This window comes from Neoarius graeffei, chromosome 25 (assembly GCF_027579695.1).
Source record: "Neoarius graeffei isolate fNeoGra1 chromosome 25, fNeoGra1.pri, whole genome shotgun sequence".
NCBI lineage: Eukaryota > Metazoa > Chordata > Actinopteri > Siluriformes > Ariidae > Neoarius > Neoarius graeffei.
Genome location: NC_083593.1, coordinates 3,974,789 through 4,002,604, shown reverse-complemented (window position 1 = coordinate 4,002,604; position 27,816 = coordinate 3,974,789). Strand labels below are relative to the sequence as shown.

General features: G+C 42.3%; 1 protein-coding gene across 1 annotated transcript; it reads right to left on the bottom strand.

Annotated features, from left to right (window-relative positions):
- On the bottom strand, positions 1-27,816 carry gigyf1b (GRB10 interacting GYF protein 1b). The gene is made up of 25 exons (XM_060909347.1): positions 27,734-27,816; positions 25,568-25,634; positions 23,105-23,234; positions 22,918-23,013; positions 22,715-22,829; positions 22,513-22,615; positions 21,739-21,932; positions 21,443-21,660; positions 20,420-20,525; positions 20,131-20,319; positions 18,619-18,755; positions 16,401-16,635; positions 16,032-16,198; positions 15,848-15,945; positions 15,682-15,767; positions 10,450-10,523; positions 10,232-10,372; positions 9,892-10,068; positions 9,448-9,611; positions 8,172-8,335; positions 7,588-7,751; positions 6,994-7,038; positions 6,680-6,791; positions 1,852-4,257; positions 1-1,087 (listed from the first exon to the last, which is right to left on the bottom strand). The coding sequence occupies exons 2-24, from the start codon at positions 25,600-25,602 to the stop codon at positions 4,190-4,192; spliced, it is 3,018 nt and encodes a 1,005-aa protein (XP_060765330.1). The 5' UTR covers positions 25,603-25,634; positions 27,734-27,816; the 3' UTR covers positions 1-1,087; positions 1,852-4,189.

The window sequence follows — 27,816 nt, the reverse complement described above, 5'->3', positions numbered from 1 at the left end:
TTCAACCTTTAAAATCTTTATTTTCTGTTTAACATAGTTTGTTCTTCTCAAAGCAAAAACTCCACTAGCCCCACCCTCTGTGTCCATGCGGCTGGCGGACAGAGGGATGGAGCATGGGTCGGGCGAACATGTCCTTTTCAGCGAAAAGGACCTGCAAACTTTGATAATACCTTAAAACTGTCGTAGCAAGGAAACCGGTATATACAGAGCCGAGTGGAAACGCTCCACAGCTGAGGGCGTGTCTGCGTCCAGACTGCTGATGCACACTCGCGTGAGATAGCAAGTCGCGATAAAATTGTCCACTGTACAGTTTAAGGCATGGCAACAAAAACAAGGGGGAAATTTTTTTCAGAAAATAAAAATTTACATTTATATACACAAGAAGTGTGGAGCGTAAGGTGAAATCCGATCAGCTCGTAAGATATGTTAACATCATTTGCCAGCTTGACTATAGAGTGCTACGTTCATGTAGCTAATGTTTGCTAGCATTAATGTTACCTCACAGGCAGTTAGTACTGTGTGAAATTAAAAATCGCCATGTATTCAAGCAAGCAAGCTAACATTGGGTTAATAACATTGTCATTAAGAATAGGCACCAGTTTTGTTAGGAAGCTAAAATACAGTGGTGAGATCATGATCGAGTTTAACTTCAGCTCCACCCTTATAGATCACATGACCAAGAGGAGGAAATTTAAAGTAAAATGTATAATTGAGGAAGAAGGAAAAGTAGTTGGCATGTGCCATGATGACATTTTTCTATGTATGATCTCTGATATAAATTTTGTGACTAAATTCAAAACAATACGTAGCTGTTCTGATCGGTCACTGAAAAGCAACCTCGGCTTCCTCTTCGTACAGCAGTGGTGCTCGTGTGCAGTCACATTTGTTTACGAGGATCTCCGCTTTGCTAAAGGGAATAGCGCTAACGTCTTGTGTATGCGGAGTACTGGGATTATAATCGACGAATTTCGGCACATGCCTGAAAAATACAGAAAGAAAGAAAAGGACGCAGTTCAGTGTGTCAGAAACCTCGGACAGATCCTGAGGTCGTCCTCGCAGGAGAAACCCGGCTCTGATCACAGGGAATCTGTCGAAACAATGAGAAGAAGTCGGATCAAAACACGGTCACAAGGTTCACACGCTAATCGTATACTCTGGGTCACACGGTTATCGGAAAACAATCAAGCCAAGTTTCTGTTACATCATCAAGGTTGATTATCGACCTAAAACAACACGATGGCAGGTGTTTTATTCCTCTTATAACAACACAGCAATTTATTACAGAACATCATGTCATTTCTTATCCATTTACACTTATATTATAGCAGCTATAAACACACTTTCCTGCACCAGCCTCTTTTTTTTTTCTCTTGAAGTTAAGACAAAAAAAACCCTTGTGTTTCTGAGGAAAGGCAAAGATGCACAAACTCCTCTGTACTGAAGACAACAGAGGTAAAGCTGTAACTAAGGTTTCTGACACTGGAGACTCCTTCCACAAATATTACAGAGCAATTAGTCTGAGATTAGCTGGAGCATCTGTTCTTGTGAATGAGTTGTTACCAAAGAAACGATAATGTCTTAGAATGAGCAAGTTAATATAAACCTGGGATGAGCAGAAGGGGGAGGAAACAAACAAACAAAAAAACAAGCACCTTCCAATCAGAATTCAGTACTGCTGTGAGAGAAACTGTAGTATTCTACTAGTATGATATGAGACAAACACACAGTCACGATTTGGGTCAATGAGGGTTGCGTTTCATCCTTAGACAGGGTAGTAGAGTCAAAACTTTGACGTGTACGGTCACTAGTAAACTGGTTACTTGTATAAATGAGTAGAAGCTGGTGTTTTACCTGTCCTCACGCTGGAACTGGGAGGTTTCATTCATTCCTCTTCCACGAGGACCAGCAGCAGTGTCTGTCTCTCGCTCTCTCTGCAGTTCTAGTCCACGATGTAGGTAAAGGAACTTCCACCCTGTTCTTCTTTACAAGTTGTCCATCCAAATCTAAGGGTGAAAACACACCGTAATGTTCTCCGGAAGCCAAGCTGCTGTCAAGTTTTCGGTGGAACATTCAGTTAAAACCAGCCATTTCAGTAACGGTGCTGGATTTTCCTTCATGTGACAAAGACGACTCGAGTGACATTCTCCAGTCACCTTTTTTCCCTCCAGAACAATGCAGGAGACTTGAGTCCAAGAATCCACTTGTCTAACACTGTGGACGCTGTAGGACATTGCAAGTCTGCAGCTTGAAATCTTTGAACTTTGTGTGAGCCTTGAGTCTACTTGGCCAAGATGGCAGACGCAATACGAGTCCACCAGAATGCTGAGAACTGCACAAGACTCGAGCCCACTTGTCTGGGACGACATAGGAGGCTCGAGTCCGTTTCATAAGACTGAAGATCCATTTTATTCCTCCAGGACGCAGTATGAGGTTCAAGTCCACTTCTCCTGGAGAATGCATATCCTCACACATGTTCTTGTCCTTATTGCTGCTTCTTACACATCTTATTTTTCTTCTTTTGCAAAAATATATTCCAAACCAAGAAAAAGTGAAATGTTTCCTTTCCTCTAGCTCAAGTACCGATTATTAATAATAATAATAATAATAATAACCCTCAGCTCCAGGCTTAAAAAGTCTCTGTCTTGACTGAAGAGTGGGGCGGGGTGGGGTGTCTACTACTGCTACACGGTGCATGTCCTTGGCTCTGATTGGCCCGAGGTTCACTGCTGGAGAAAGTTCTGGAAGAACAGCAGGACATTTCCTTCTGAAAATGTCTTTGTTGAAAGCCCATCAGACTTAATTGAGAAGACTCTGGGCTTGGTGTGACGCCCCGTTCCACATTTTAGGAATACATTCATTTGTAATAATAAACTTCCCAAGGTTGCAAACAAACCCAAAACAAAATCAATAATAATAATAATAATAATAAAAAAAATCTATATGACAGTAAGGTAGCAGCCTTGAAAATGCTCCAAATCAGATCACAGAAGTTTCAAATACTTTGTATGCAACGATAAAAAAATAAATCAGTCATTCTTTTCTTTTCCCTTAAACAGCAATGAAAAGTAAAGTTGTCTCTTGCGCGCACACACACACTCAAAAGGCAATTAGTTCACATGTGGTCCTCCGAAATCGGGAGAAATAAACATTACACAGTTTTGTGGTGTTTTAAAGAGAACAAAAAGAGCTACACTATTAACGCTTCAACATTATTCATTGACTCACTCACACACTCAATCACTCGACAGGGCAACAGCAGCTCGCCCACCGTGGTAGAGTTTTAAAATGTCACACACACACGCACGCCTTTTTCCTACAAAATCTACACCGATTCCTCACTTGAGCTGGTGTCGCACTAAAGATGGTGACTACGACAAAGTCAACAAGGGTGTTAAATGTGGGATTGGGACGAGGCCCAACACTCAAACTTCCTCAAAAAAAAAAAAAAAAAAAGAGGAAAGTTAATACAGCACCACACTGTCCCATCTTTTCTGTCTCTAACGATCTATGTACAAGTGAAAAGCAGGCGAGCTCACACACACACACACCCCTCTCTCTCACACACACACACACTTGAAATACAAAAATTTCTCTTGAACAAAATAAAAACATGGCATTTCCTTTATACATCTCAGTAATAAAGTTCTTTGTGCAGACTTTTCTTCAAATCGCTCACATACACAATCTGAAAAATATCTAACTTTTTTAAACTTTTTTTTTCTTAAATTTTTGTTAAACAAGTGCAAATGTTCAAGTTTTTCAAATGTATAGCTTTCATATGAAAACAAAACAAATAACACGACAGTGTTTGTCTTCTGAGAGCACATTCTCTCACGCTGATCTGGCTAATTCATTAATGCGCGCGCACACACGCTTTGTATACAAACGGTTCTACACAATGTATGTAACAATATATTCACACTTTTGCACTGTAAAAAAAAAATAAGACAAAAACTCAATTTCAAATATTGAAACTCTGGTAATAAAGTGCAATAGCTTAGTTAAGGTGCTTAGACAAACAGGTGCGAGAGCTCTCTCCGTCTGCACCCCGTTCCTCTGATCCACCCCCCGTCCTCGTCTGGGCGAGAGAGTGGGTGAAAGAGGGAGTGAGTGAGAGAGCAGTGCACATTCGTCTGCTAGTTTGCTCCAGGTTAAGGCCTCAGGTAGTCTCAAGTAAGGTTCTGCTGGATCAGTAATCCTCCACTGCCTCCATCTCTCCGAGCATCATCCGGTCGCTCGAGCCCAAAAACGAGTAACCTACACACACACACACACACACACACACACACCTCCAGCTTTAACTTGCTAAATAACCAACAAAAAATCCTGCAGAGTCCTCAAAAGCCGATGTGATGAATCACCTGAGAATGTTATAAATTCTGTGAAGTTTGTGCTGGACAGAAATTTAGATAAAGACTTAAGCTACTTCACACTCAGCATTTTTTTTTTTTTTTTAACCCCCTCAACTCCCGGTACGTGATTTATACGTAATCTGAAGGGAAGCGCTCGAGGAAACATTCTGCTTAAAAGCAGACGGCCTTTCACTTTAATAAAAATCAGTGAAATTTAGTTCCCTCTGAAATTTGGTCATACATTTATTTCTGTAATATCTTAAAAAAAAAGGCCATTCTGTGGCTGGGAAGTTATTTAATTTGAGGGGATTAAAGCAAATAATGTGCATGAAATTGCTTGCTTCACACAGTCAAGCAGACAGAGGAAGTCCGCGTGTGCGCGCGCGCGCACGTGCATGTTTCCCTTTGAGCGTGCACTGACAGTTCCATCATTCTGTCGCTAAACGAACAGCTGATCACACCGAGGTGCTCGCTGAGCGCCCATATTTATTAGTTTGGTCCTGCGTTTCCTTTCCTTCGTATATACAACCCCGATTCCAAAAAAGTTGAGACAAAGTACAAATTGTAAATAAAAACGGAATGCAATGATGTGGAAGTTTCAAAATTCCATATTTTATTCAGAATAGAACAATCAAATGTTTAAACTGAGAAAATGTATCATTTAAAGAGAAAAATGAGGTGATTTTAAATTTCATGACAACAACACATCTCAAAAAAGTTGGGACAAGGCCATGTTTCCCACTGTGAGACATCCCCTTTTCTCTTTACAACAGTCTGTAAACGTCTGGGGACTGAGGAGACAAGTTGCTCAAGTTTAGGGATAGGAATGTTAACCCATTCTTGTCTAATGTAGGATTCTAGTTGCTCAACTGTCTTAGGTCTTTTTTGTCGTATCTTCCGTTTTATGATGCGCCAAATGTTTTCTATGGGCGAAAGATCTGGACTGCAGGCTGGCCAGTTCAGTACCCGGACCCTTCTTCTACGCAGCCATGATGCTGTAATTGATGCAGTATGTGGTTTGGCATTGTCATGTTGGAAAATGCAAGGTCTTCCCTGAAAGAGACGTCGTCTGGATGGGAGCATATGTTGCTCTAGAACCTGGATATACCTTTCAGCATTGATGGTGTCTTTCCAGATGTGTAAGCTGCCCATGCCACACGCACTAATGCAACCCCATACCATCAGAGATGCAGGCTTCTGAACTGAGCGCCGATAACAACTTGGGTCGTCCGTCTCCTCTTTAGTCCGAATGACACGGCGTCCCTGATTTCCATAAAGAACTTCAAATTTTGATTCGTCTGACCACAGAACAGTTTTCCACTTTGCCACCGTCCATTTTAAATGAGCCTTGGCCCAGAGAAGACGTCTGCGCTTCTGGATCGTGTTTAGATACGGCTTCTTCTTTGAACTATAGAGTTTTAGCTGGCAACGGCGGATGGCACGGTGAATTGTGTTCACAGATAATGTTCTCTGGAAATATTCCTGAGCCCATTTTGTGATTTCCAATACAGAAGCATGCCTCTTATTGCCCGTCCCAACTTTTTTGAGATGTGTTGCTGTCATGAAATTTCAAATGAGCCAATATTTGGCATGAAATTTCAAAATGTCTCACTTTCGACATTTGATATGTTGTCTATGTTCTATTGTGAATACAATATCAGTTTTTGAGATTTGTAAATGATTGCATTCCGTTTTTATTTACAATTTATACTTTGTCCCAACTTTTTTGGAATCGGGGTTGTAACATAACGTCTTTTCTTCTCGCTTTCCGTTACTGTAGTCGGTCTTTCACGTTTCATTCGCACACTCACGCCCTCCATTTTTCTCTCCTCTTTCAAATTTGTATCCCACAATGCCTTGCATTGTGAACGGGGAAAGCCCACCACGTGACGCATGACATAGTATCTTGAATTGGGTCATGTTGAAGCAGGAAAAAAATAGCAGAGAATTTAGGGCCACGTGGCCTTTAATTCATTAACTGTTCTATTTAAAAACAAACAAACAAATAAAACTGGAAGTCTGTGATTCGAATTCAGTAGCTTTCGGTAGGTGTCGGGAAAATTATTTTTATGACCTAAATCTGAAAGTCAGTCTACTTTTAATGGGTTTATAAGATTTATAGCATGTTGTCTCTGTTGTTCATGAATCTCGGGTTAGACAGATCAGCATCTGGAAAAACTGACAACAGTGTTGCTATGGTTACAGTGTTTACAATGGGTAAGCCATGTCTTCCCCACACCAGTACATCTGTGCTGGCTGAACTGCATTATGTTAAACAGTGTGTGTGTGTGTGTGTGTGTGTGTGTGTGTGTGTGTGTACTGCTCACCGAGGATGCTGGGATCAGAGTGGAGCATCATGCTGGGTTTCTTCTTCATTTTCCCGCCCTGGCTGTCGTACATGCTGCCACTTTTACCCACGTGGCTCGTCTGGAATACAGACTGCAGATAAACAAACACAGGTGTTGATGCAGAACTGAAATCCTAAAGTAAATGAAAAACTACAAAACACTGAATTTAGGCTCCAAACACATTTGGTAGTAATGTTAGATCTGTCAGATCATAGATTGGGTGGGGCGGCATTACTTGCTGACATCTTGGAAGTTTCCTTAGAGCTGTTTTTCCCTGCTGAATGCACACTCACCTGTAAGGGGAAGTTCATATTCAGTCCTGCGATCTCCTTACACAGCTGTAGACAAACACAGCAGCAGTGATAAATTAGAAGGTTAAAGTTCATGGACGATCTTTGATGTTGGCTCGACAAAGCCAGCTAAAAGAGTTAAAAGATAGTCCAGGCTTGTTTGGTTTTTTTTTGTAACTGTTAAACCGTTGAATTGAAACGTTCAAAAATTAAAGCCAAAAGGCTGCGTTTGATATGATATTCCAACCGGGCTCGATGGTGGGGTTAGGAGCTTGCATTGGTGTTTCTACATGATCCCAGATCCTTGTGAGACTTTCAGTAGGTGGAGGAATGCAGTTTTAATTGTCCTCAGTGTGTCTGAATTAAGAAAGTCTTCAATTGTGTCTAAGTCGGACCAACAGAACATTTCCCGTGCATTCTTTGGATCAGCGCTACACGGTAACTAATTCTGAGGTTCACTGAAAGCACAAGCCTCAATTTTTATACAATAGATTCAGCTGTGGCAAAAATTTGAGACCACTTTTAACGCTGATCACTTGCTGTATCTACAGAACGGCATTCTATAAAAGTTTAGAGTGCCTGTGGGTGAATAATGACCTGCTGCTGCTGTCTCTGCTGGTTGGCTTTCTGCTTGGCACGGCGCTCCAGGAACTGCTTGGCGAACTCTTTGGCTTCGACCGTGTCGCCCAGGTACGAGCGGATGAAGTCATGCACCTCGTACGGCGACTCGACTTCCTTGAGATACGCCACGATGGCGGCCACTAAGTGCACGCACACACACACACACGGGAGAGATTACAAAAAACATGCGCTGAGAACAGATTCGTCTCAACAAACAGGAGAGAGAGAGAGAGAGAGAGAGAGAGAGAGAGAGAGAGACACACACGTGTCCTAAATCCAGTTGGTGATTGAATGACAACTCTTTCAAGCCAAGTAGAAACAGTACATTTAATAAAGGCATATGATTCGACATTTATAATTACATGCCAATTTTCTGCAAAGTACTTAATTAAAAAATAAATAAATAAAAATACTGGCATAATCATGACGCATCACTCTATATGCAATTCTTTTCCTGTAAACACTTGGGGCTTTATATTTGCATATTTAAATGTCACATCTTTGACCCATATCTCATCACTACACTCTGTGTGTGTGTGTGTGTGTGTGTGTGTGCTCACCATCCCCAGAGGAGGACGAGTTGTTGGCTGAGGTGTTGAGAGCGTGCAGCATTTGTTCACACCACGTGGTGAATCCGTCCTGCTGAGGCTTCATGCCCTGTAAGAGCTTCAGCAGCCGCTCCTCTTCCTCCGTCCGCTTCCGACGGTTCAGCATGTACTGATCACTAACACCACACACACACACAAACAATTAAGTCTTCTAATATAGACAGGTGAGCTAGTACTCGTTGTCCCTGAAGTAGGGCTGGGCGATAAAATGATAACGATACGTATCGCAATAGACACATACTTGATATCAATAGAAAATGCGTTCGATAGAACGTTTCGATAGAATGTTTTTTTTTTTTTTTCAAGAAACAAGCGTTAGCCAGAGCCCTCTCTGGTTTTGGTCCGCTTTCAATCAACTGTTGTTGCGAAGCAAGCTTGGTTGCATGAGCAGAGGCACTCGTCCTCTGGTGCCTAGCAACGCATAGGGAGTGACACGCTGACAGCAAATCATCTAACAGTATCGCGTTTGGTTGCGCCATCTCGTTGTCTCATGGTCGTGTTTATTTTTTTTCCTAGAAACAGCGTGGCCAAGAAAAGAAAGATGAGTGCCGGAACGAGCGAGGAAATTGTGGATAAAGTCAGTAAGGTCAGATGTTACAGATGTAAAGTCTTACGTCTACCTCAGTTTTACTTTAATTTCTTCTATGTTTACAAAACACTATTTTTATTTTATCAAACCTTCAATGAAAATATACTTGAATAGTTTAAGAATAGTCTAAGTCTACCTCAGTTTCACTCAATTTCTTTTATGTTTATAAAGCACTGCATATTTTTATGTTTTTAAATGTTATTCACCAGAGGGTGAACTTTTTTTGCACTAAACTTGCAGTAAAAAATTAAAAATATGACAGTCCTTCTCACATAGCAGCTTTTGCTATGTTTACATTTAACACTTTGCTCATGTTTTTATAACACTTGAGTTTTTTAAGCACTTTATTATTGATAACTGCTCAGTTTTCGTTGTGATCCTAACATTGAACATGCGTGTTGACATTCCTTGCTTATTGGCTGTCAGAGGAAGTTTAAGTTTAAAATAAATGTTTGAATTTAGTATTGTTCCCTCCTGGTCCTTATTTTAAATAGGTCATAAAATGTTTCAATAATTATCGATATCGACCAATATGAAACACTTATATCGTGATACAGATTTCAGCCATATCGCCCAGCCCTACCCTGAAGCCTTTAAAGCAGCGTGTGTGTGTGTGTGCGCGCGCGCGAGAGAGAGAACCTGAAGGAGGGGCTGCTCATGCTGTTCTTCATGCCCATGTTACGATGGTTGGCCTGGTTTTTAACTGCCTCTTCCCAGATGCCCATACTGCTCCCACTGCTGATCTTCCCCTCCATTCCTGTCCACATTCCCACCGAGCTGTCACTCCACTGCCCCATCGCCATCTACACACACAACAAATGTGCTAGCATGAGCCATTTTAATCTTGAAGTAGAGTTCCTGGTCTCCGGTGGTTGCCAGGCAGTGGATATTGTTATTCAGGTGGGTTTGAAGTTGCTATGGTACTCAGTAGTTGCTAGGGTGTCGCCAGGCGGTGGACGCGTTCTCCCAAGTGGCTGCAGCTCTGCTCCTGCTGCCGCCGAGCCAATCAAGGTAGCGAGTGTGAATTACGCAATCAAGACAGGACTGATTTGAACGGAGTGTGTGTAGTGAGGAGCGTCTCACCCTCTGCTGCTGCACTCTCTGCTGTTGCTGCTCCAGCAGACCGAGGTTCTTTCCCTGAGCTTTACCCAGAGACAGGGACCCTGCCTGAGCCGAGCTCCAACCTGCACCTCCCTGCGCCTCCCGCTGCTGCTGACTCTGCTGGAGCAGCTTCAAGAGGAGCTCCTGCTGACGACATTGCTGCACACACACACACACACACATTTCAGTATCCATATGTGCACGGAGTTGGTCCTCAGTCTTGTAATAGTGTTTTATATATGTTGTTATAAGCGAGCACGGTGTTCATTACAGGATGATGTAAGCTACAAGAGTTTTGATTAGTAAGTTAGACCCCGTGTACCTGCTCACGTTTGCGCCTGTACAACTCCTCCTCCTCTCTCCTCTTCTGCTCTTCCTGTTGCCTCCTCTTCTCCTCCCGACGTTTTCGCTCCTCATCCTCCCTCTTCACCCTGAGTTCAGCTTCACGCCTCTCCTGCTGGAGCTGACACACACACAAAATTATGAAATGAATCACAGGCGTCGATATACAGCAAAAGGTGACGCCCAAACCAGTCTTACTTTCTGCAGCTGCTCGAGAGTTGGACCCTGAGGTGAGTTAGTTATGGTCATATCCCACAGACCGACCTCAGCACCTGCAGGACACACACAGGACATTAGTGCTGACATTAGGTGTTCAACTCCTTAATAATGGTTTTTAAATACCAGAACAACGGGGCGTTCCAGAAAGAGCTGTAACTCTGGGTCAGTTGCCACAGTAACCAACTCTGTGAACCTGTTGAGCCTGAAGCAGCTGTCAGACACAGCGTCCTTTCCTCGTTAACTCGATTGATGTTGAGGCTGAATTAATTCACATTCTTGCATTAGGAGATGCTGATTAGATTTAATCATTAGAGCCGAAAATATAACGGTTCAGTTTACTGCAGTCTCATGATTAGATAACAATATGTTAATTTAGATTTTTATTTATTTATTTATTTTCACCATTACAACGTTTTGTCTTGTGCACCCCTAGAGACAATCTGCACACCTTCAGGAATGCAGGCACGACGCTCTGGGAAAGCCGGACATAGGGCGACCTTATTTCTTACTGGTTGCCATGGTGAATTCTAGTATCAGAGCTGCACTGAAGACGTCTTTTTATATTGTCACGCACACACTTAACTCTGATCAGCTGTTCTGGAACTGGACAGTTTTCCAGCTCAAGCTTCATCAACTCAGTGTTTTGTTAAACTTGCTTTCTGGAACATCCCCCAGCGGAACATCAATCTGGTTATGTTTTCAGCCTTCATGCTAAATGTCAAAGGACCGTTCTAAACAGTGTTCATGTAGGCGTGTTCTAACAATGTTTTAAACAGTTCTAAATGCAAATCTTAAAAAAAAAAAAAAAAGTTATTATACACAACTGAAAAATTTCACTTACTTATGACGTTTCGATGTCTTTCTTAGCTGACATCTTGATCACATGTAACTCTTGGTGTCTCTGGCCGCCGCCGGATGGTGCACGTGACCGAGAACTCAGCTGATCCCACGTACGGCTGGAGTTGGTTTGTCCCTACGTCCCAATTCATGCAGCAGTCTGTCTTCCAGAATCCATACGGCATCTTTTATCCATCTGGTCTGCCTGTCTATCGATCACCTTAACCCCCTCCCAGTTAATCACATGGTCAGGGGGTTAAAGGTGATCGATAGATAAAAGAGGCCGTATGGATTCCGGAAGACAGACTGCTGCATGAATCGGGACGTGCAGACATTCCAACTCAGCCATACATGGGATCAGCTGATTTCTAGGTCACGTGCACCATCCAGCGGCGGCCAGAGACGCCAAGCGTTAGATGTGATCAAGATATCAGCTAAGAAAGACATCGAAACGTCATAAGTGAAAATTTTCAGTTGTGTATAATAATTAAGATTAGTAGTCAACCGATTGGACGAACCTTTGAGTTTTAAATGCTGTGCGTTTCTATGCACCTTATTTTCCATGACAACAAAGGGAGTGGCCATGTTTGTTTATTTTGTGTTGGAATTTCCAGGGTGACCGTGAATTCACCGATTTAGATAAAAGACCACAGTGATAACACTGCACTACAGTTAGTAGTATTATATACTCAGAGGGTGTCACAATTATTGGATGAAGGAGTATTATGTTTGAACAGAAGCATTACAAACACAAAACAAAATCTGATTGTTGCGGGACACCATACACCTTGTATCCACTCTTCTTACCATTTCGTTGAGGGGGAAACCAAAACCAGAATATCTGTACCCAAAGAAACGGTAAAGTGGACGCGCCGGGTGCTGCTGAGTAACGGCTAGCATAGCTACTTTATGATCAGTGTCCAGAGCAGTAATGTTCAGACTTGAACTTGAGAGCGAGGTCATGAATAATGTGACACATTCATTTAACCCAGGGGTTTTCAAAGTGTGGGAGAGTCAGCCCCCCCTCGGAGAGCAAATAAAAAACAGCGCCCCCCCCCCCTTACAATTTTTGTTGTTGCTATACTTAATGTTCCATTCGTATTTTTTTAAAAATGGTTGTTGTACACAATTTTTTTCTTTTTCACATTTTAAACATCTGTGCTTTTTAAAACATCTTGTTTTACACATTTTAAACATCCCATAGCATCGTTAGCTAGCATCTCTTGGCAGACAACACACTGTGGCAGTGGGGCATCTTCAGATCCAGTCCATGAAAATCCAAACTTTAAATAATCGTGGTCATACTTCCTTCTTTTTCCAGTCCCCCAGGATTCCGCAGGCCTTTTTTGTGATTGTTGTGGGCTAAAATGTCTGATGTTGCGGGGGGTTTCCAAAAAAATTGCGATGAAAGTTGCGGTGTTTTTTAGGTTTTTGCTGCGATTACATTGCGGGAGGAAGTGAAAGTTGCGAGAAATTGTTGCGATTTTCTCTTTTTGTGATTAAAATCGAGTGATATGTTAAATATTAAGTTATTACTGAAAAACTATTGATTAAAAAAACAAAGAGAAATGGTCCTATAAACAACTTTACCAATATAAAAGATTACCAGGACTACAAAAATGCAGAAAAATAGGCTTTACTTATCCAAATGCACCTGTTGGTTCAAAAGTTAAAGGTCAGAGAACCTCACAGCACAACATGAAGTTACCTTAAAATATAATATAAATGCCTCAGCTTTTATGTAAGAAAAAAAAACCTATTAATACTAGTACTGTGTGCAGGCAGTCTCTCCTGAAGACTAAATTAAACAATAATTATAAACTAATAAAATACATGGCTCAGGCTTCATAGAAGAAAAAAACCAATTTGAACAGAATCTCACAGTATGATGCTGAAGCTGCCTAAACAATGGAAAATAAAATACCATTTTGGCAAAAATGTTGGCATCCATTAATTTCTTGTATAAAGTAAAAAAAAAAATAATAAAGTGCACACAGTCCTTCACTGTAAACATAACACTTTCAGTGTTGCCAGATACTGCTGACGTTTTCCAGTCCAAAATCCGCCAAAATGCACTTGAAATCGTCCAATCTGGCAACACGACGCGCATGCTGCTTCTCTTGAACACACGGAAGTAAGGCGGAAGGTAGTTTGTCGACGTCACCTCAAGACGACGCCAACGATTAGTCAAATTTGTGGGAAAGTTGCGGTGATTGGACATAATTGCAACACCGCCCTGAATTCGCGGGGATTGGTTGAATTTGCGCTGAAGTTGCAAATCGCAACATCCTGGAGGCTCTGTTTTTTGCTTGGCCCAGACTTTGTCTCCTCACTCACTGTAGCTTTAGGTACTAAAAACCGATCCATTTTGTCTCTCACGTTGCGCCCCCCCCGAAGAACTCTGGCGCCCCCCAGGGGGGGCACGCCCCACACTTTGAAAAGCCCTGATTTAACCCATTTGGAAGGTGGTGGATACAACATCCCAGTATTTTTTTTTTGTTGTTGTTGTTGTGTTCAGAACACTTTGAGGGAAATACTTTTCTTCTTCCAAGTATTGTGATGCCCTTTAAGTGGGCATGGTGGAGTAAGGTGAATAGGAGTGTTCTGAAAGACCTTTCCGAAAAACAGAGGTTTTTAACCAAGTGGTCTAAATGGAGTATTAAAACCAGCGTGATCTTTAGGAACACTCTGTTTTCTAAATGCAGTTTTATAAATGGAGTAAACTCAGTGCTCCTACACTGTGTGCACAATTATTAGGCAAGTGAGTACTCTGACCCTACCATTATTTCTATGCATGTTTTCCAACCGCAAGCTAGATACACTTGAATGCTAATTGGATTTAAGCATTCTCAGGTTGTATTTATTTGTGTAATGAGGGAGGGTGTGACCTAAAGTAATTAATACCCTATATTAAGGTGTGCATAATTATTAGGCAGCTTCTTTATCTCAGGCAAAATGGGCCAAAAAAGAGATTTAACAGACACTGAAAAGACAAAAATTGTAAAATGCCTATCAGAGGGATGCAGCACTCTTGAAATAGCTAAGCTATAGAAATGTGAGCACAGAACAATCAAACGTTTTGTTGCAAATAGTCAACAGGGTCGCAAAAAATGTGTGGAGAAGAAAAGACACAAATTAACCGCAAAAGACTTGAGAAGGATTAAACATGAAGCTACCAGGAACCCATTATCCTCCAGTGCCACAATATTCTAGAACTGCAATCGACCTGGAGTGTCCAGAAGGACAAGGTGTTCGGTGCTCAGAGACATGGCCAAGGTAAGGAAGGCTGAAACACGACCACCACTAAACAAGACTCACAAGTTGAAATGTCAAGATTGGGCCAAGAAATATCTGAAGACAGATTTTCCAAAGGTTTTATGGACAGATGAAATGAGAGTGACTCTGGATAGACCAGATGGATGGGCCCATAGCTGGATAACTAATGGACACAGGGCACTTTGACTCAGACACCAGCAAGGTGGTGGAGGGGTAATGGCATGGGCTGCTATTATTAAGGATGAGCTAGTTTGACCATTTCAGGTTGAAGATGGACTTAACATTAACTCCCAAACCTACTGCCAGTTTCTAAAAGATACATTCTTCAAGCAGTGGTATGGGAAGAAGTCTGCATCATTCAAGAAGGCCATGATTGTTATGCAGAACAATGCAGCATCACATGCACCCAAGTACTCCACTGCTTGGCGAGCCCACAAAGGCCTTAAAGATGACAAAGTAATGACATGGCCCCCTTCCTCACCTGACTTAAACCCTATTGAGTACTTGTGGCCCCTTCTTAAGCATGAGATTTACAGCGAGGGAAGACAATACACCACTCTGAATAGCATTTGGGAGGCCGTGGTTGCTCCTGCACAAAAAGTTGATCGTCAACAAATCAAAAAACTAACAGACTGGATGGAAGGCTCATGGCAGTTATTGAAAAGAAGGGTGGCTATATTGGTCACTGAATATTTCTGAAATGCTAGAAGTGTTTATTTGTTAATTCTGAGTTGTTTATTTGTTACACTGAAAATTAAAATAAACAAGTGAGATGGGAAACTTTAAGCTTTTCATTTAGTTGCATAATAATTCTGCACACTAAATGTTGCCTAATAATTCTGCACACTTATATATTCCCCTGAGAAGGCCTAAACTCCCCTTTCCTTTGTTAATCATTCTGGTTTAAGGTTTATTAACAATTTGGATTAACTGAGAGCACTGTATTTGTTCAACGATAAAATTAATCATCAGGAATACAACTTGCCTAATAATTGTGCACACAGTGTAAAGATGTTTGTAAAGGCATGTGTAGACAGTGCTGTTTACATTGTGTGGTGGAATTAGTGCTCAATGTTTATAAAGCAGTATTAACACTACCTTGTGTCTGTGAGGATGAGGTATGAATGTCCCAGGTTTCTGGCACTGACCGGTTCATAGCAGGCATCATTCCCGACTCACCACACCTGAAATGCACACACACACGAGTAAAACAGCTGGTCTGGAGTGTTTTAACCTGTGTGCACTTGCAAGAGAGATCCAGTACCTGTTCATGTGTTGGAACCTCATTTGGAGCTGCTGGTAGAGCGCTGCAGTGGCTGCCTGCTCCAACTGCTTCTTCAACATCTCCTGGTCCATGTTACCCTTACACACACACACACAGAGTTAATAATGAACAGAACATACTATAACATTTCACATATGCATATTCATGTGTGTTTGTGTCTCACCAGCAGGGGAGGAGGTGAGGGTCCTGGAGAGAAAGGCACGCGTCCCCACATCTTGATGACGTCCCCCAGTGGCTGGAAGCCCTCATCACAACCTCTCTTCACCAGCAGGGTCATGGTGAAATAACCAGCCTGGAACCACTCACACATCTCCACTGGACTGAATGGGCCTGAAGGAGAACACACACACACACACACACACACACACACACAATAAAACCATCTTGATGACACAAGCATTTAATTTTTAAAAAGTATGGCTTTTTTTCCTGCCAGAAAACACTATTTGGACAGGAAATCAGATAAAAAAAAAAAATCTGAATTTTTTTTCTGCCTGTTCCAGAAAACTCGAATAAACTGAAAGCTCCATACCTTGTATCTCTCCTTGAGGATCTTTGTAGAACCACTTCATGGCTGACTCGTGAGTGAGCGGCAGGGCGCCGGCGGTGTGAGGCAGGGTGTGTGTGTTGGAGTGGGAGTGTGTGTGCGCATTGGGGTGAGAGTGTGTGCGAGTGATAGCTGCTCCATGGCTCTCCTGGAGCGCCTGTGTGAAACGTTCCTCCTCCAGAGACGTGTCCTGAAGAGACGCCACCATCTTCTCTGCCTCCTGCACATGACATCATGATCAGTGACCTTTAACCCTTTATAAAACCACTCTTTTGTTTTAATAAAAAGAGCAACACTACAAATACTTAACATAAACCTGACCTGAATGAGCATCATAAAATTATATTTAAAAAAAATAAAATAAAATAAAAAACCCTAAGCTCATGAGCCTGAGAACAAAGTGAGATGAAAAATATGTGTGATTTTTTTTCCATAGTTTTTTAGCAGGTAATAAGAAATTAAGATTAAAACATGGAAATCATACAACCCCGATTCCAAAAAAGTTGGGACAAAGTACAAATTGTAAATAAAAATGGAATGCAATAATTTACAAATCTCAAAAACTGATATTGTATTCACAATAGAACATAGACAACATATCAAATGTCGAAAGTGAGACATTTTGAAATTTCATGACAGCAACACATCTCAAAAAAGTTGGGACGGGGCAATAAGAGGCTGGAAAAGTTAAAGGTACAAAAAAGGAACAGCTGGAGGACCAAATTGCAACTCATTAGGTCAATTGGCAATAGGTCATTAACATGACTGGGTATAAAAAGAGCATCTTGGAGTGGCAGCGGCTCTCGGAAGTAAAGATGGGAAGAGGATCACCAATCCCCCTAATTCTGCGCCGACAAATAGTGGAGCAATATCAGAAAGGAGTTCGACAGTGTAAAATTGCAAAGAGTTTGAACATATCATCATCTACAGTGCATAATATCATCAAAAGATTCAGAGAATCTGGAAGAATCTCTGTGCGTAAGGGTCAAGGCCGGAAAACCATACTGGGTGCCCGTGATCTTCGGGCCCTTAGACGGCACTGCATCACATACAGGCATGCTTCTGTATTGGAAATCACAAAATGGGCTCAGGAATATTTCCAGAGAACATTATCTGTGAACACAATTCACCGTGCCATCCGCCGTTGCCAGCTAAAACTCTATAGTTCAAAGAAGAAGCCGTATCTAAACACGATCCAGAAGCGCAGACGTCTTCTCTGGGCCAAGGCTCATTTAAAATGGACTGTGGCAAAGTGGAAAACTGTTCTGTGGTCAGACGAATCAAAATTTGAAGTTCTTTATGGAAATCAGGGATGCCGTGTCATTCGGACTAAAGAGGAGAAGGACGACCCAAGTTGTTATCGGCGCTCAGTTCAGAAGCCTGCATCTCTGATGGTATGGGGTTGCATTAGTGCGTGTGGCATGGGCAGCTTAAACATCTGGAAAGACACCATCAATGCTGAAAGGTATATCCAGGTTCTAGAGAAACATATGCTCCCATCCAGACGACGTCTCTTTCAGGGAAGACCTTGCATTTTCCAACATGACAATGCCAAACCACATACTGCATCAATTACAGCATCATGGCTGCGTAGAAGAAGGGTCCGGGTACTGAACTGGCCAGCCTGCAGTCCAGATCTTTCACCCATAGAAAACATTTGGCGCATCATAAAGCGGAAGATACGACAAAAAAGACCCAAGACAGTTGAGCAACTAGAATCCTACATTAGACAAGAATGGGTTAACATTCCTATCCCTAAACTTGAGCAACTTGTCTCCTCAGTCCCCAGACGTTTACAGACTGTTGTAAAGAGAAAAGGGGATGTCTCTCAGTGGGAAACATGGCCTTGTCCCAACTTTTTTGAGATGTGTTGTTGTCATGAAATTTAAAATCACCTCATTTTTCACTTTAAATGATACATTTTCTCAGTTTAAACATTTGATATGTCATCTATGTTCTATTCTGAATAAAATATGGAATTTTGAAACTTCCACATCATTCCACATCCGTTTTTATTTACAATTTGTACTTTGTCGGAATCGGGGTGGCACATCATTGCAAAATAACATACTACATTTTTTCTAAATGTTCTTAGCTGTGACAGTTTTTCAGACTTTAGCAATACAAAACAGGATTTAAAAAAAAAACAACTAAAAAAGCACAAACAGGGTGCAAATACTTTTTCTTCTGGCAAGACACTGACCTGCTGCATGTGCGTCATGCCGTCCTCCTCCTCGTTATCGCCCCCTGGTGGAAGGAGATCAGCGGCGGTGACAGGAGGAGAGGAAGTGCCGGCAGGAGGAGAGCTGTGAGGCAGCTGAGTGCTGCCCCCTACTGGAGCTGCGTTGAAAAAACACACACACACACACCCCCCTCTTTAACCTCCTAAGGCCCAAGCTGTTTTTTTACATGCATTTTTTTATTTCTCTTTGCTATTTGGGCTTATTAGAACCTGATTAGAATAAAAACTAAGCATCATCTTTTGATAAGATGTACTTTTAGAGAAAAAGTATGTCCACATATGTGGATTCTTGTTCCGAATTTCTAAAAAGTGCTGTCCACGTATGTGACCGCTAAGCCCTAGGAGGTTAAAGGAACAGTCCACCGTACTTCCATAATGAAATATGCTCTTATCTGAATTGAGACGAGCTGCTCCGTACCTCTCCGAGCTTTGCGCGACCTCCCAGTCAGTCAGACGCAGTCAGACGCGCTGTCACTCCTGTTAGCAATGTAGCTAGGCTCAGTATGGCCAATGGTATTTTTTGGGGCTGTAGTTAGATGCGACCAAACTCTTCCGCGTTTTTCCTGTTTATATGACCAGTGATATGAAACAAGTTCAGTTATACAAATTGAAACGTGGCGATTTTCTATGCTATGGAAAGTGCGCACTATAATGACAGGCGTACTAACACCTTCTGCGCGCTTCGGCAGCGCATTGATATGGAGCTCAAATATCAATGCGCTGCCGAAGCGCGCAGAAGGTGTTAGTACGCCTGTCATTATAGTGCGGACTTTCCATAGCATAGAAAATCGCCACGTTTCAATTTGTATAACTGAACTTGTTTCATATCACTGGTCATATAAACCTATGTAAACAGGAAAAACGCAGAAGAGTTTGGTCGCATCTAACTACAGCCCCAAAAAATACCATTGGCCATGCTGAGCCTAGCTACATTGCTAACAGGAGTGACAGCGCGTCTGACTGCGTCTGACTGACTGGGAGGTCGCGCAAAGCTCGGATAGGTACGGAGCAGCTCGTCTCAATTCAGATAAGAGCATATTTCATTATGGAAGTACGGTGGACTGTTCCTTTAAGGCACATCAAGGATTTTAAAATTAAAATAAAATGACAGTAATACAACACGGAAAAATTCAGGGTTCAGATTTCAAAGGTGATTCAGTGTCACACAAAATAATAAACATGCATATCTTAAATGCATAGTTTCACACATGCTGCATGGATGTAAAGTAACTCATTAGTTGTGCTTCAAATTAAAATCACATTAACTACTTTTGGACATCGAGGAGTTTCCTGGGGGGAAAATAAAGAAATATTCACAATATAAGGACAAAATGAAAAAAAAAAAAAAACTCCCAGTAGTAAGGAATATATTCTGTAATATATTTATAAAAGTCTAACTAATATAAGTATAATGTAATATCAAACATTTTCAGCACTTTTGGAAATTTGCCAAAAGTGGAGTGATTAAAATACCTTCATTAATCTGGAGACTGAACTTTGTGGGTGGAGCAACAGAAGGTGGGTGTGTTTCCTGTTCTAAGCCCAGAGCAGAGACAGAAACAGAGGCAGGAGGAGGAGGAGGAGATGTTGTAGTAGTAGAAGTAGTAGTAGTAGTTTTCATCTCTCCACCATCAGACACCCCAGATGTTTCAGTGTCCTCTGCTGGAAAAGACAGAGCGAGGAACAAGTGAGCGAACATTCCACTTTAACACGTGGACCATCTAGTCATATCCATGATACACCACGAGACGTTTTTAATTACCTTTCTCAGCACAGCTGTCCTTCTTCTCCTGCTCGGCCTCGTCTTCCTCCTCTAGAGCCTCAAACTCCAGCTCCTGGTCTTCAGGGATCGCGTCTCTTGACGTCCTCTAAAGATAAAATCAAATCGTTCGTCAACTTGCAGCATTCAACCTGCGCGGGTGAGAGTTTTATAACAGAATTTTAATTGTTCAAGCCAATCCACATTCGCAAAGGAAGACCTGTTAGAGACTTGGCTGTAACCACGGAAACACAAACCGTAACTGGACAGCTTTTTCCGAGGTTTTCCAGAGAAAAGGCATCACCCTGACAAATTCACAAATTAACCAAGACGACAAGCCTTTTTAGAGCAATCATATTTATAAAAAACACCCCAACCCCACAAATGGATGACCAATGAAAAAAAAATAAACTGACGAAACTTATAATGCTTCACAGAATCAAGAGATCTTTCTCACAACAATCTCACCATGACAACAGGTCAATAATGATAAATTCTACAGTCAAATGTTTTACAGGAGAATCTTCTGGAATGTGGCGGCACGGTGGTGTAGTGGTTAGCGCTGTCGCCTCACAGCAAGAAGGTCCGGGTTCGAGCCCCGTGGCCGGCGAGGGCCTTTCTGTGCGGAGTTTGCATGTTCTCCCCGTGTCCGCGTGGGTTTCCTCCGGGTGCTCCGGTTTCCCCCACAGTCCAAAGACATGCAGGTTAGGTTAACTGGTGACTCTAAATTGAGCGTAGGTGTGAATGTGAGTGTGAATGGTTGTGTGCGTCTATGTGTCAGCCCTGTGATGACCTGGCGACTTGTCCAGGGTGTACCCCGCCTTTCGCCCGTAGTCAGCTGGGATAGGCTCCAGCTTGCCTGCGACCCTGTAGAAGGATAAAGCGGCTAGAGATAATGAGATGAGATTTTCTGGAATGTCAGTGAGAGTCAAGATTATGCGCTCACTGTTCAGCTCTGTTGTGTCACTGATGGACAAGCCACACACCCCCAATTCACAGATCTATACATCAAAATTTCCACCTCACCTTGACACACATGAATGCTCCGGACGAATCGAAGGTGCCCATCTCTCCCTCCTCTTCATCAGTGCACCACTCAGGCAGCCCGTCTCTATCATCTTCTCCTCCCTCGCTCCCTGCTCTCCGCCGGACCACGTCGCCTTCCCGAAAATCAAAGTCGAACTTTCTGCGCCGCCCGTCTCCGTTTCCATGGTCTCTCCATCCAGCTGAGCGCGGGCCTCCTTCTGAGAGAGAGTCCAGAGCAGGTCAATGACCGAACACACACCCAAGTCTATTATAAAAGGTATATTGTGTGCTTGTACCATCACGGCGTGTCCCAGCCACCCTCCAGCTCCCGCCTGCGTCTCCACCTCCTTCCTCTTCGTCCTGCTCCTCCCGGAGTGTGCGCCAGTTATCGCTGTCAGAGCGATTGTAATCCTTCCGTCCCGTCCCACCGTCCTCGAACCCGCTGCGTCCTCCCTCTCTCCTCAGCTGCTTCTCAAAACGACGCTCACCTCTGAAAACACGACATACAGAAACAAACAAATACAGAAACCGACTGTGGAGGTTTTGTTTTATAAATCTGGAGAGAGGGGAAAAAAAAAAAACCCAAACAAACCTGTATTTAGTTTCCTTAACCTGTCTGTAGTGTTCATTACTCGCACTGTAACCATGACAACACTCTGACCAGTCCAACTAATCACTTGCTAATTAAATTTTCCATTCAAAATGTAGTAAATTTCCTCAGGTTCATATTCTAATGAGACTAATTTTTTTTCACTGCCATTTTGTCCTCCATGTTGGTTTCTCATTTGCTCTCCCTAACATCTCACCTGATTGGTCAAAAGGGTTTAAATAAATAAATAAATAAATAAATAAATAAAGGCACTTAATGCCACTCGCCTTAGTGCCGTTTTAACACTGTTGTCATTTTATTCATTATTATTTCTCTTTTATTTGAAATCTCCTCCCCCATCTAGGAGAACATGCACACTAAATCCAGTGGCCAAGTTCCTGAATGCTGAAATTAACGATCTCCCCCCAAGACATTTTGGCAAATTTATAAACAGGAAATTATGTGTTGTCTGAGAACAGACCTGTCATCCCAGCTCTGGCTGCGGTGCACCTCTCGGCTGCGTCCGAATCCCACCTCCTCATCCACTCCTCTTTGGTAGAACCCTCCTTCTCCTCTTCCCCTCCCTACCAAATATGAAACACAGCTTGCATCACATGTTCTTCATGCTTACTTGTGTGTGCGCGCGAAAGTGAGTGAGTGAGACAGAGAGATGTGAGACGCACCTCTCCCTCCTCTAGCGCTCCCTCGGCTTCGGGACACACCCACTGGGGCAGCCCCGCCTCCTTTGCCCATGAGCCTCAGCACGGCCACGCTGTTCACAGACATGGAGAAGTTCCTCTGTGGAAGAAGAAATAAAGATATAAAGATAAAAAAAGTGTGTATCTGTGTTTGTGATTAAGTATCTCCTTGGGGTTTGTGCAGTGACCTGCTCCTCCTCGGTCAGAGGCACCAGAGCCAGAGGCTGCTGCGGCTCGTCCTGCAGGATGGCAGCAAACTCCTTATCCTGCATGTCCTCAGGGACCTACACACACACACACACACACACACACGGTGAGCCGACAGCGCACATAGCCCAGAGTGCATGCATGTCTGTCTGTCTGTCTGTCTCTCACCTTGTTATCTTTGATGTAAAGTGCTAACATCTCCTCGCGGCCGTAGCGGTACTCGGCCAGCTTGGACTTTGGCATTGCTGGAGAAGGAGGAGGGGACGTGACACTCCCGCCTCTGGATAGTGCACGGAGCCTGGGGAGAGGACACACACCATCATCATGTCGTCCTTTTACAAATCACAGGTCTGCTGTCCCTCACAGGAACTGAGAAATGTTTCCACACATACGACATTTTCACTGCTGATCTGAGTAAAGACACAAACTTTTTTTTTTTTATTAATAAATCTTTAAAAACAATGATCATTCACAAAAATATAATTTGTAAAGTTTTAGATTTGATACGACGTGGCTCTTGTTATTCATCACTTCATTACAAAATCATTTATGTGAAATGGAAGGAGCTGATTCACTGATAACCTCCAGAGAAACTCCTCCAGCTTTCATTCATAGTTACGTACGTGATGCGAAAACATCATGTCCCCACACGCGCACACACTCAGGCTGTTCCATAAATCCAGCTTTTCTTTCAAGAACCTGGTTAACACGCCCACACAAGTCACTACGAGTAGAAATCTTTGGATTCGTTCTTCCTTACTCAGAGACATCACGGGGTGTATAAAAGTACATGTTAAGTCTGCGATACTGGACTTATGGGACACCGTAATTATTTCCTGTTTATAAAAATGACTGATTTGGAAAACGAGTGCTCCGAGAGCACAATATCCCCTGCTGGCAACTCTGCCATAACTCTGGTAAAACGTGACGGAATTAAACGAAATTGTAACATGCATATTATCGACATATAACAAAAAATCCTGTCAAGTTTTGTGAAATTCCTCCAAAAATTGTGAGAAGAGTTGATTTCAGAAGGTGAGAACCCTTCCCCGGATGGACATCACCACGACATAATCCCCCTTCGGGCCTTTCGGCCAGCGGGGGATAAAAACTTTTTTGCCAAATTACATGAAATTCCTCCAAAAATCGTGAGGGAAGTTGATTTCAGAAAACAAGCACACCTTGATGAAATTGCCAAAGTGCAAGTTTCATGGACGCAAACGGCGCGCCTTTTGGCGGATGCCGCCTTTTTCACGGCTGTCTGGGGGACTTGTGTGAATCGTGCAGATCCGATGAGGTTTTTTTTTTTTTTTTGGGCGTTGGAGTGTCTGATTATAATTTCATCAAAGTAAATTCTGTATTAAAATTACGAAATAAGCAAATGCCGTTACAATCCATGAAACATAGGAAGTATAAGTATGAGAAGAAAACAGTAAATCAGAAAGCTGCGCACGTAAAGCCAATTGGCTGCGCGCCATTATCTGCTGCTGGCTGCACTTCACTGCACGTGCAAGGATTTCCATCAGTCCAACGCAAGTTGCGTAAGTTACGTAATTGGCTTTACGTGCGCAGCTTTCTGATGATTTACTGTTTTCTTCTCATACTTATACTTCCTGCTTCATGGACTGTAACGGCATTTGCTTATTTAGTAATTTTAATACAGAATTTACTTTGATGAAATTATAATCAGACACTCCAACCCCCCCCCAAAAAAAACCTCATCAGATCTGCACGATTCACACAAGTCCCCCAGACAGCCGTGAAAAAGGCGGCATCCGCCAAAAGGCGCGCCGTTTGCATCCATAAAGTTTGTTAATAATCAAGGGCATAACTCTAGGAAAATCTGCCCAAATTAAACGAAATTTCAAGATGTGTATAATTGTCATATAACAAAGCCTTTTGCCAAGTTTGGTGAAATTCCTCCACAAATTGTGAGAGGAGTTGATTTCAGAAGAACGTACACCCTCATGAAATTGTCAAAGTACAAGTTATTTAATCAAGGGTCAAAACACTGGGAAAAGTTTCACAAACAAAATTAAATTGCAATCTGCGTATTACCGTCCTATAACAAGGCCTTTTGCTGAGCTTCGAGAAATTCGTCCAAAATTTGAGAGAGGAGTTGATGTCAGAAAGCGAGCACACCTTCATGAAATTGTGAAAGTACAAGGTTGTTAATCAAGGTCCATAACTCTGGTAAAATGCGACCGAATTGAACAAAATAACAGTATGCGTACTACTGACATAGAACAAAGAATCCTGTCAAGTTTCATGAAATTCCTCCAAAAACTGTGAGAGGAGTTGATTTCAGAAGGTGAGCACCCTTCCCAGGACAGCCAGACATCGCCACGACATAATCTCTCTTCGGGCCTTTCGGCCAGCGGGGGATAATAAAAACTGTTCCTGAGAGTGCGATGAAAGCAGTGATTATACCTGTGATGTTCGGAGATAAAGGTACGGTGGTGTAATTTATCAGCGCGTGTCGGTGAGCTGTTATTAAATCACTTCTCTAAACTAATTCAAAACAAAGTGCTGACCTTCAGGAAACATCTGTTTCCTCGTGTGATGGGGAAGTAATACATAAACACAGCTAACGTGGGGAGAGAGAGAGAGAGAGAGAGAGAGAGATATTACCATTCTGGACCGAAGTTAAGCGTCTCAGCAGTCATGTTCTCCTCGTCCTCAGAGCTCAAAGGTTCTGCTGACATGAAGAAATAAAAAATAAAGGTGTTTATCTGAGGATTAATGCCTTATTTACACCCCAAATCCTTACAAACAGATCAATGTCTGAGAGATGCATGAAAGCAGAAGTGACTTCATTAGAATTACTAAAACAGCTCATCCTCCCACTTTAGGAAAAAGAATTTCAAATAAACGGACTGATGAACAAACTCTCAGCCCTATTTGAACGGGATTCGTTTTTCAGAGCGATTTCCATAACAAATAAAAGAACCTCAGCACATTTTATCGGCGAGAGTGATATGAACTGCTTCCTTTTCCAATAAAGCAGGTCACTGGACCATGAAGTTATTCCACAAAACCTGGACCATGTGATGGTGATGCGTGGAGAGCTCGAAACCCCACCTCGCCTGGCTCAGCGCTGAGAGCTGGACCACCAGTTAAATCATTTTATCGCATCACACTCAATATTATCGACACCCATTTGCTGTCCACTTTAAACAGTAAATGATGATCATCAACACGTCTCGATGCGAGGCTTCTACTGATCTGTGAAAAGCACCGAAAGCCTTCAGCAGTGACATGAGCAGGCGCTTTAACTGAAGTGACTTCATTTATACTTCGGTGTCAAATCGACATCGTAAGCAACAGCGTCACTGCGTACCCACAAAGCAGTCAGTTCTGGTGCATTTCATGCGACATGCAAGTAGAAATACTTCACCCTGCACCAGCAAAGACATCAAATATATAAATTTAAAGCTGAATTGATTTTTGTGCCAATTTTTTTTTTTTTAGTGCATTAATGTGATCACGCTCTTGTGCAGAGATTTTATTTGACTGGATTATGTCATGCTCAGTAAAAAAAAAAAAAAAGACAACATGATAGATTCTATTTAAAATAAAATAAATAAATAAAGTAATCTTTTAACCCCTTAAACAAACGTTTGTTTGTAATGTGAAGTTGTCACAACATGGGAATTTAGTATGCAACACATTTCTGAAAAAAATAAAACAACCACCAACCACAAGTGATTAATTTATTACTGCACATCCAGATTGGATCCAACTCCCTCTAGTGTGTTGATTAAAACTTACTCTAATTGCATGTACATTTCCTTATATTTCTGATTTGATTCCGTTTTAAAGCAACAGTTCGGGGGAAAAAAAAAAAAGTCTACGATCGCTGCTTCAGCTCGGTTATTGCATCACGACATCATGTTCGGTTTTCTTAAGTTTGCATTTTGTAAATTTGCACTAATGATGTTTTAAAGGAACAGTCCACCATATTTCCATAATGAAATATGCTCTTATCTGAATTGAGACGAGCTGCTCCGTACCTCTCCGAGCTTTGCGCGACCTCCCAGTCAGTCAGACACAGTCAGACGCGCTGTCACTCCTGTTAGCAATGTAGCTAGGCTCAGCATGGCCAACGGTATTTTTTGGGGCTGTAGTTAGATGCGACCAAACTCTTCCGCGTTTTTCCTGTTTACATAGGTTTATATGACCAGTGATATGAAACAAGTTCAGTTACACAAATTGAAACGTGGCGATTTTCTATGCTATGGAAAGTGCGCACTATAATGACAGGCGTACTAACACCTTCTGCGCGCTTCGGCAGCGCATTGATACGGAGCTCAGACATCAATGCGCTGCCGAAGGTGTTAGTACGCCTGTCATTATAGTGCGGACTTTCCATAGTATAGAAAATCGCCACGTTTCAATTTGTGTAACTGAACTTGTTTCATATCACTGGTCATATGAACCTATGTAAACAGGAAAAACGCGGAAGAGTTTGGTCACATCTAACTACAGCCCCCAAAAATACCGTTTGCCATACTGAGCCTAGCTACATTGCTAACAGGAGTGACAGCGCGTCTGACTGCGTCTGACTGACTGGGAGGTCGCGCAAAGCTCAGAGAGGTACGGAGCAGCTCGTCTCAATTCAGATAAGAGCATATTTCATTATGGAAATACAGTGGACTGTTCCTTTAAAGCTGTAGCCTGAATTTTTGTAATAAAGATTTAAACATGACACCAAAACTAAAGACACAAACTGACTGATGGGACTAAAGTCACATAAAGGCAATTTGACCTTAAACCATACGTCTGCAGAGTGCTTACCTCTTACCAGGGTGAGGAAGACAGCAGGAGCAGTGGTGCTGTATGACACTGTGTGTGTGGTGTGTGTGTGTGTGTTGCTACTC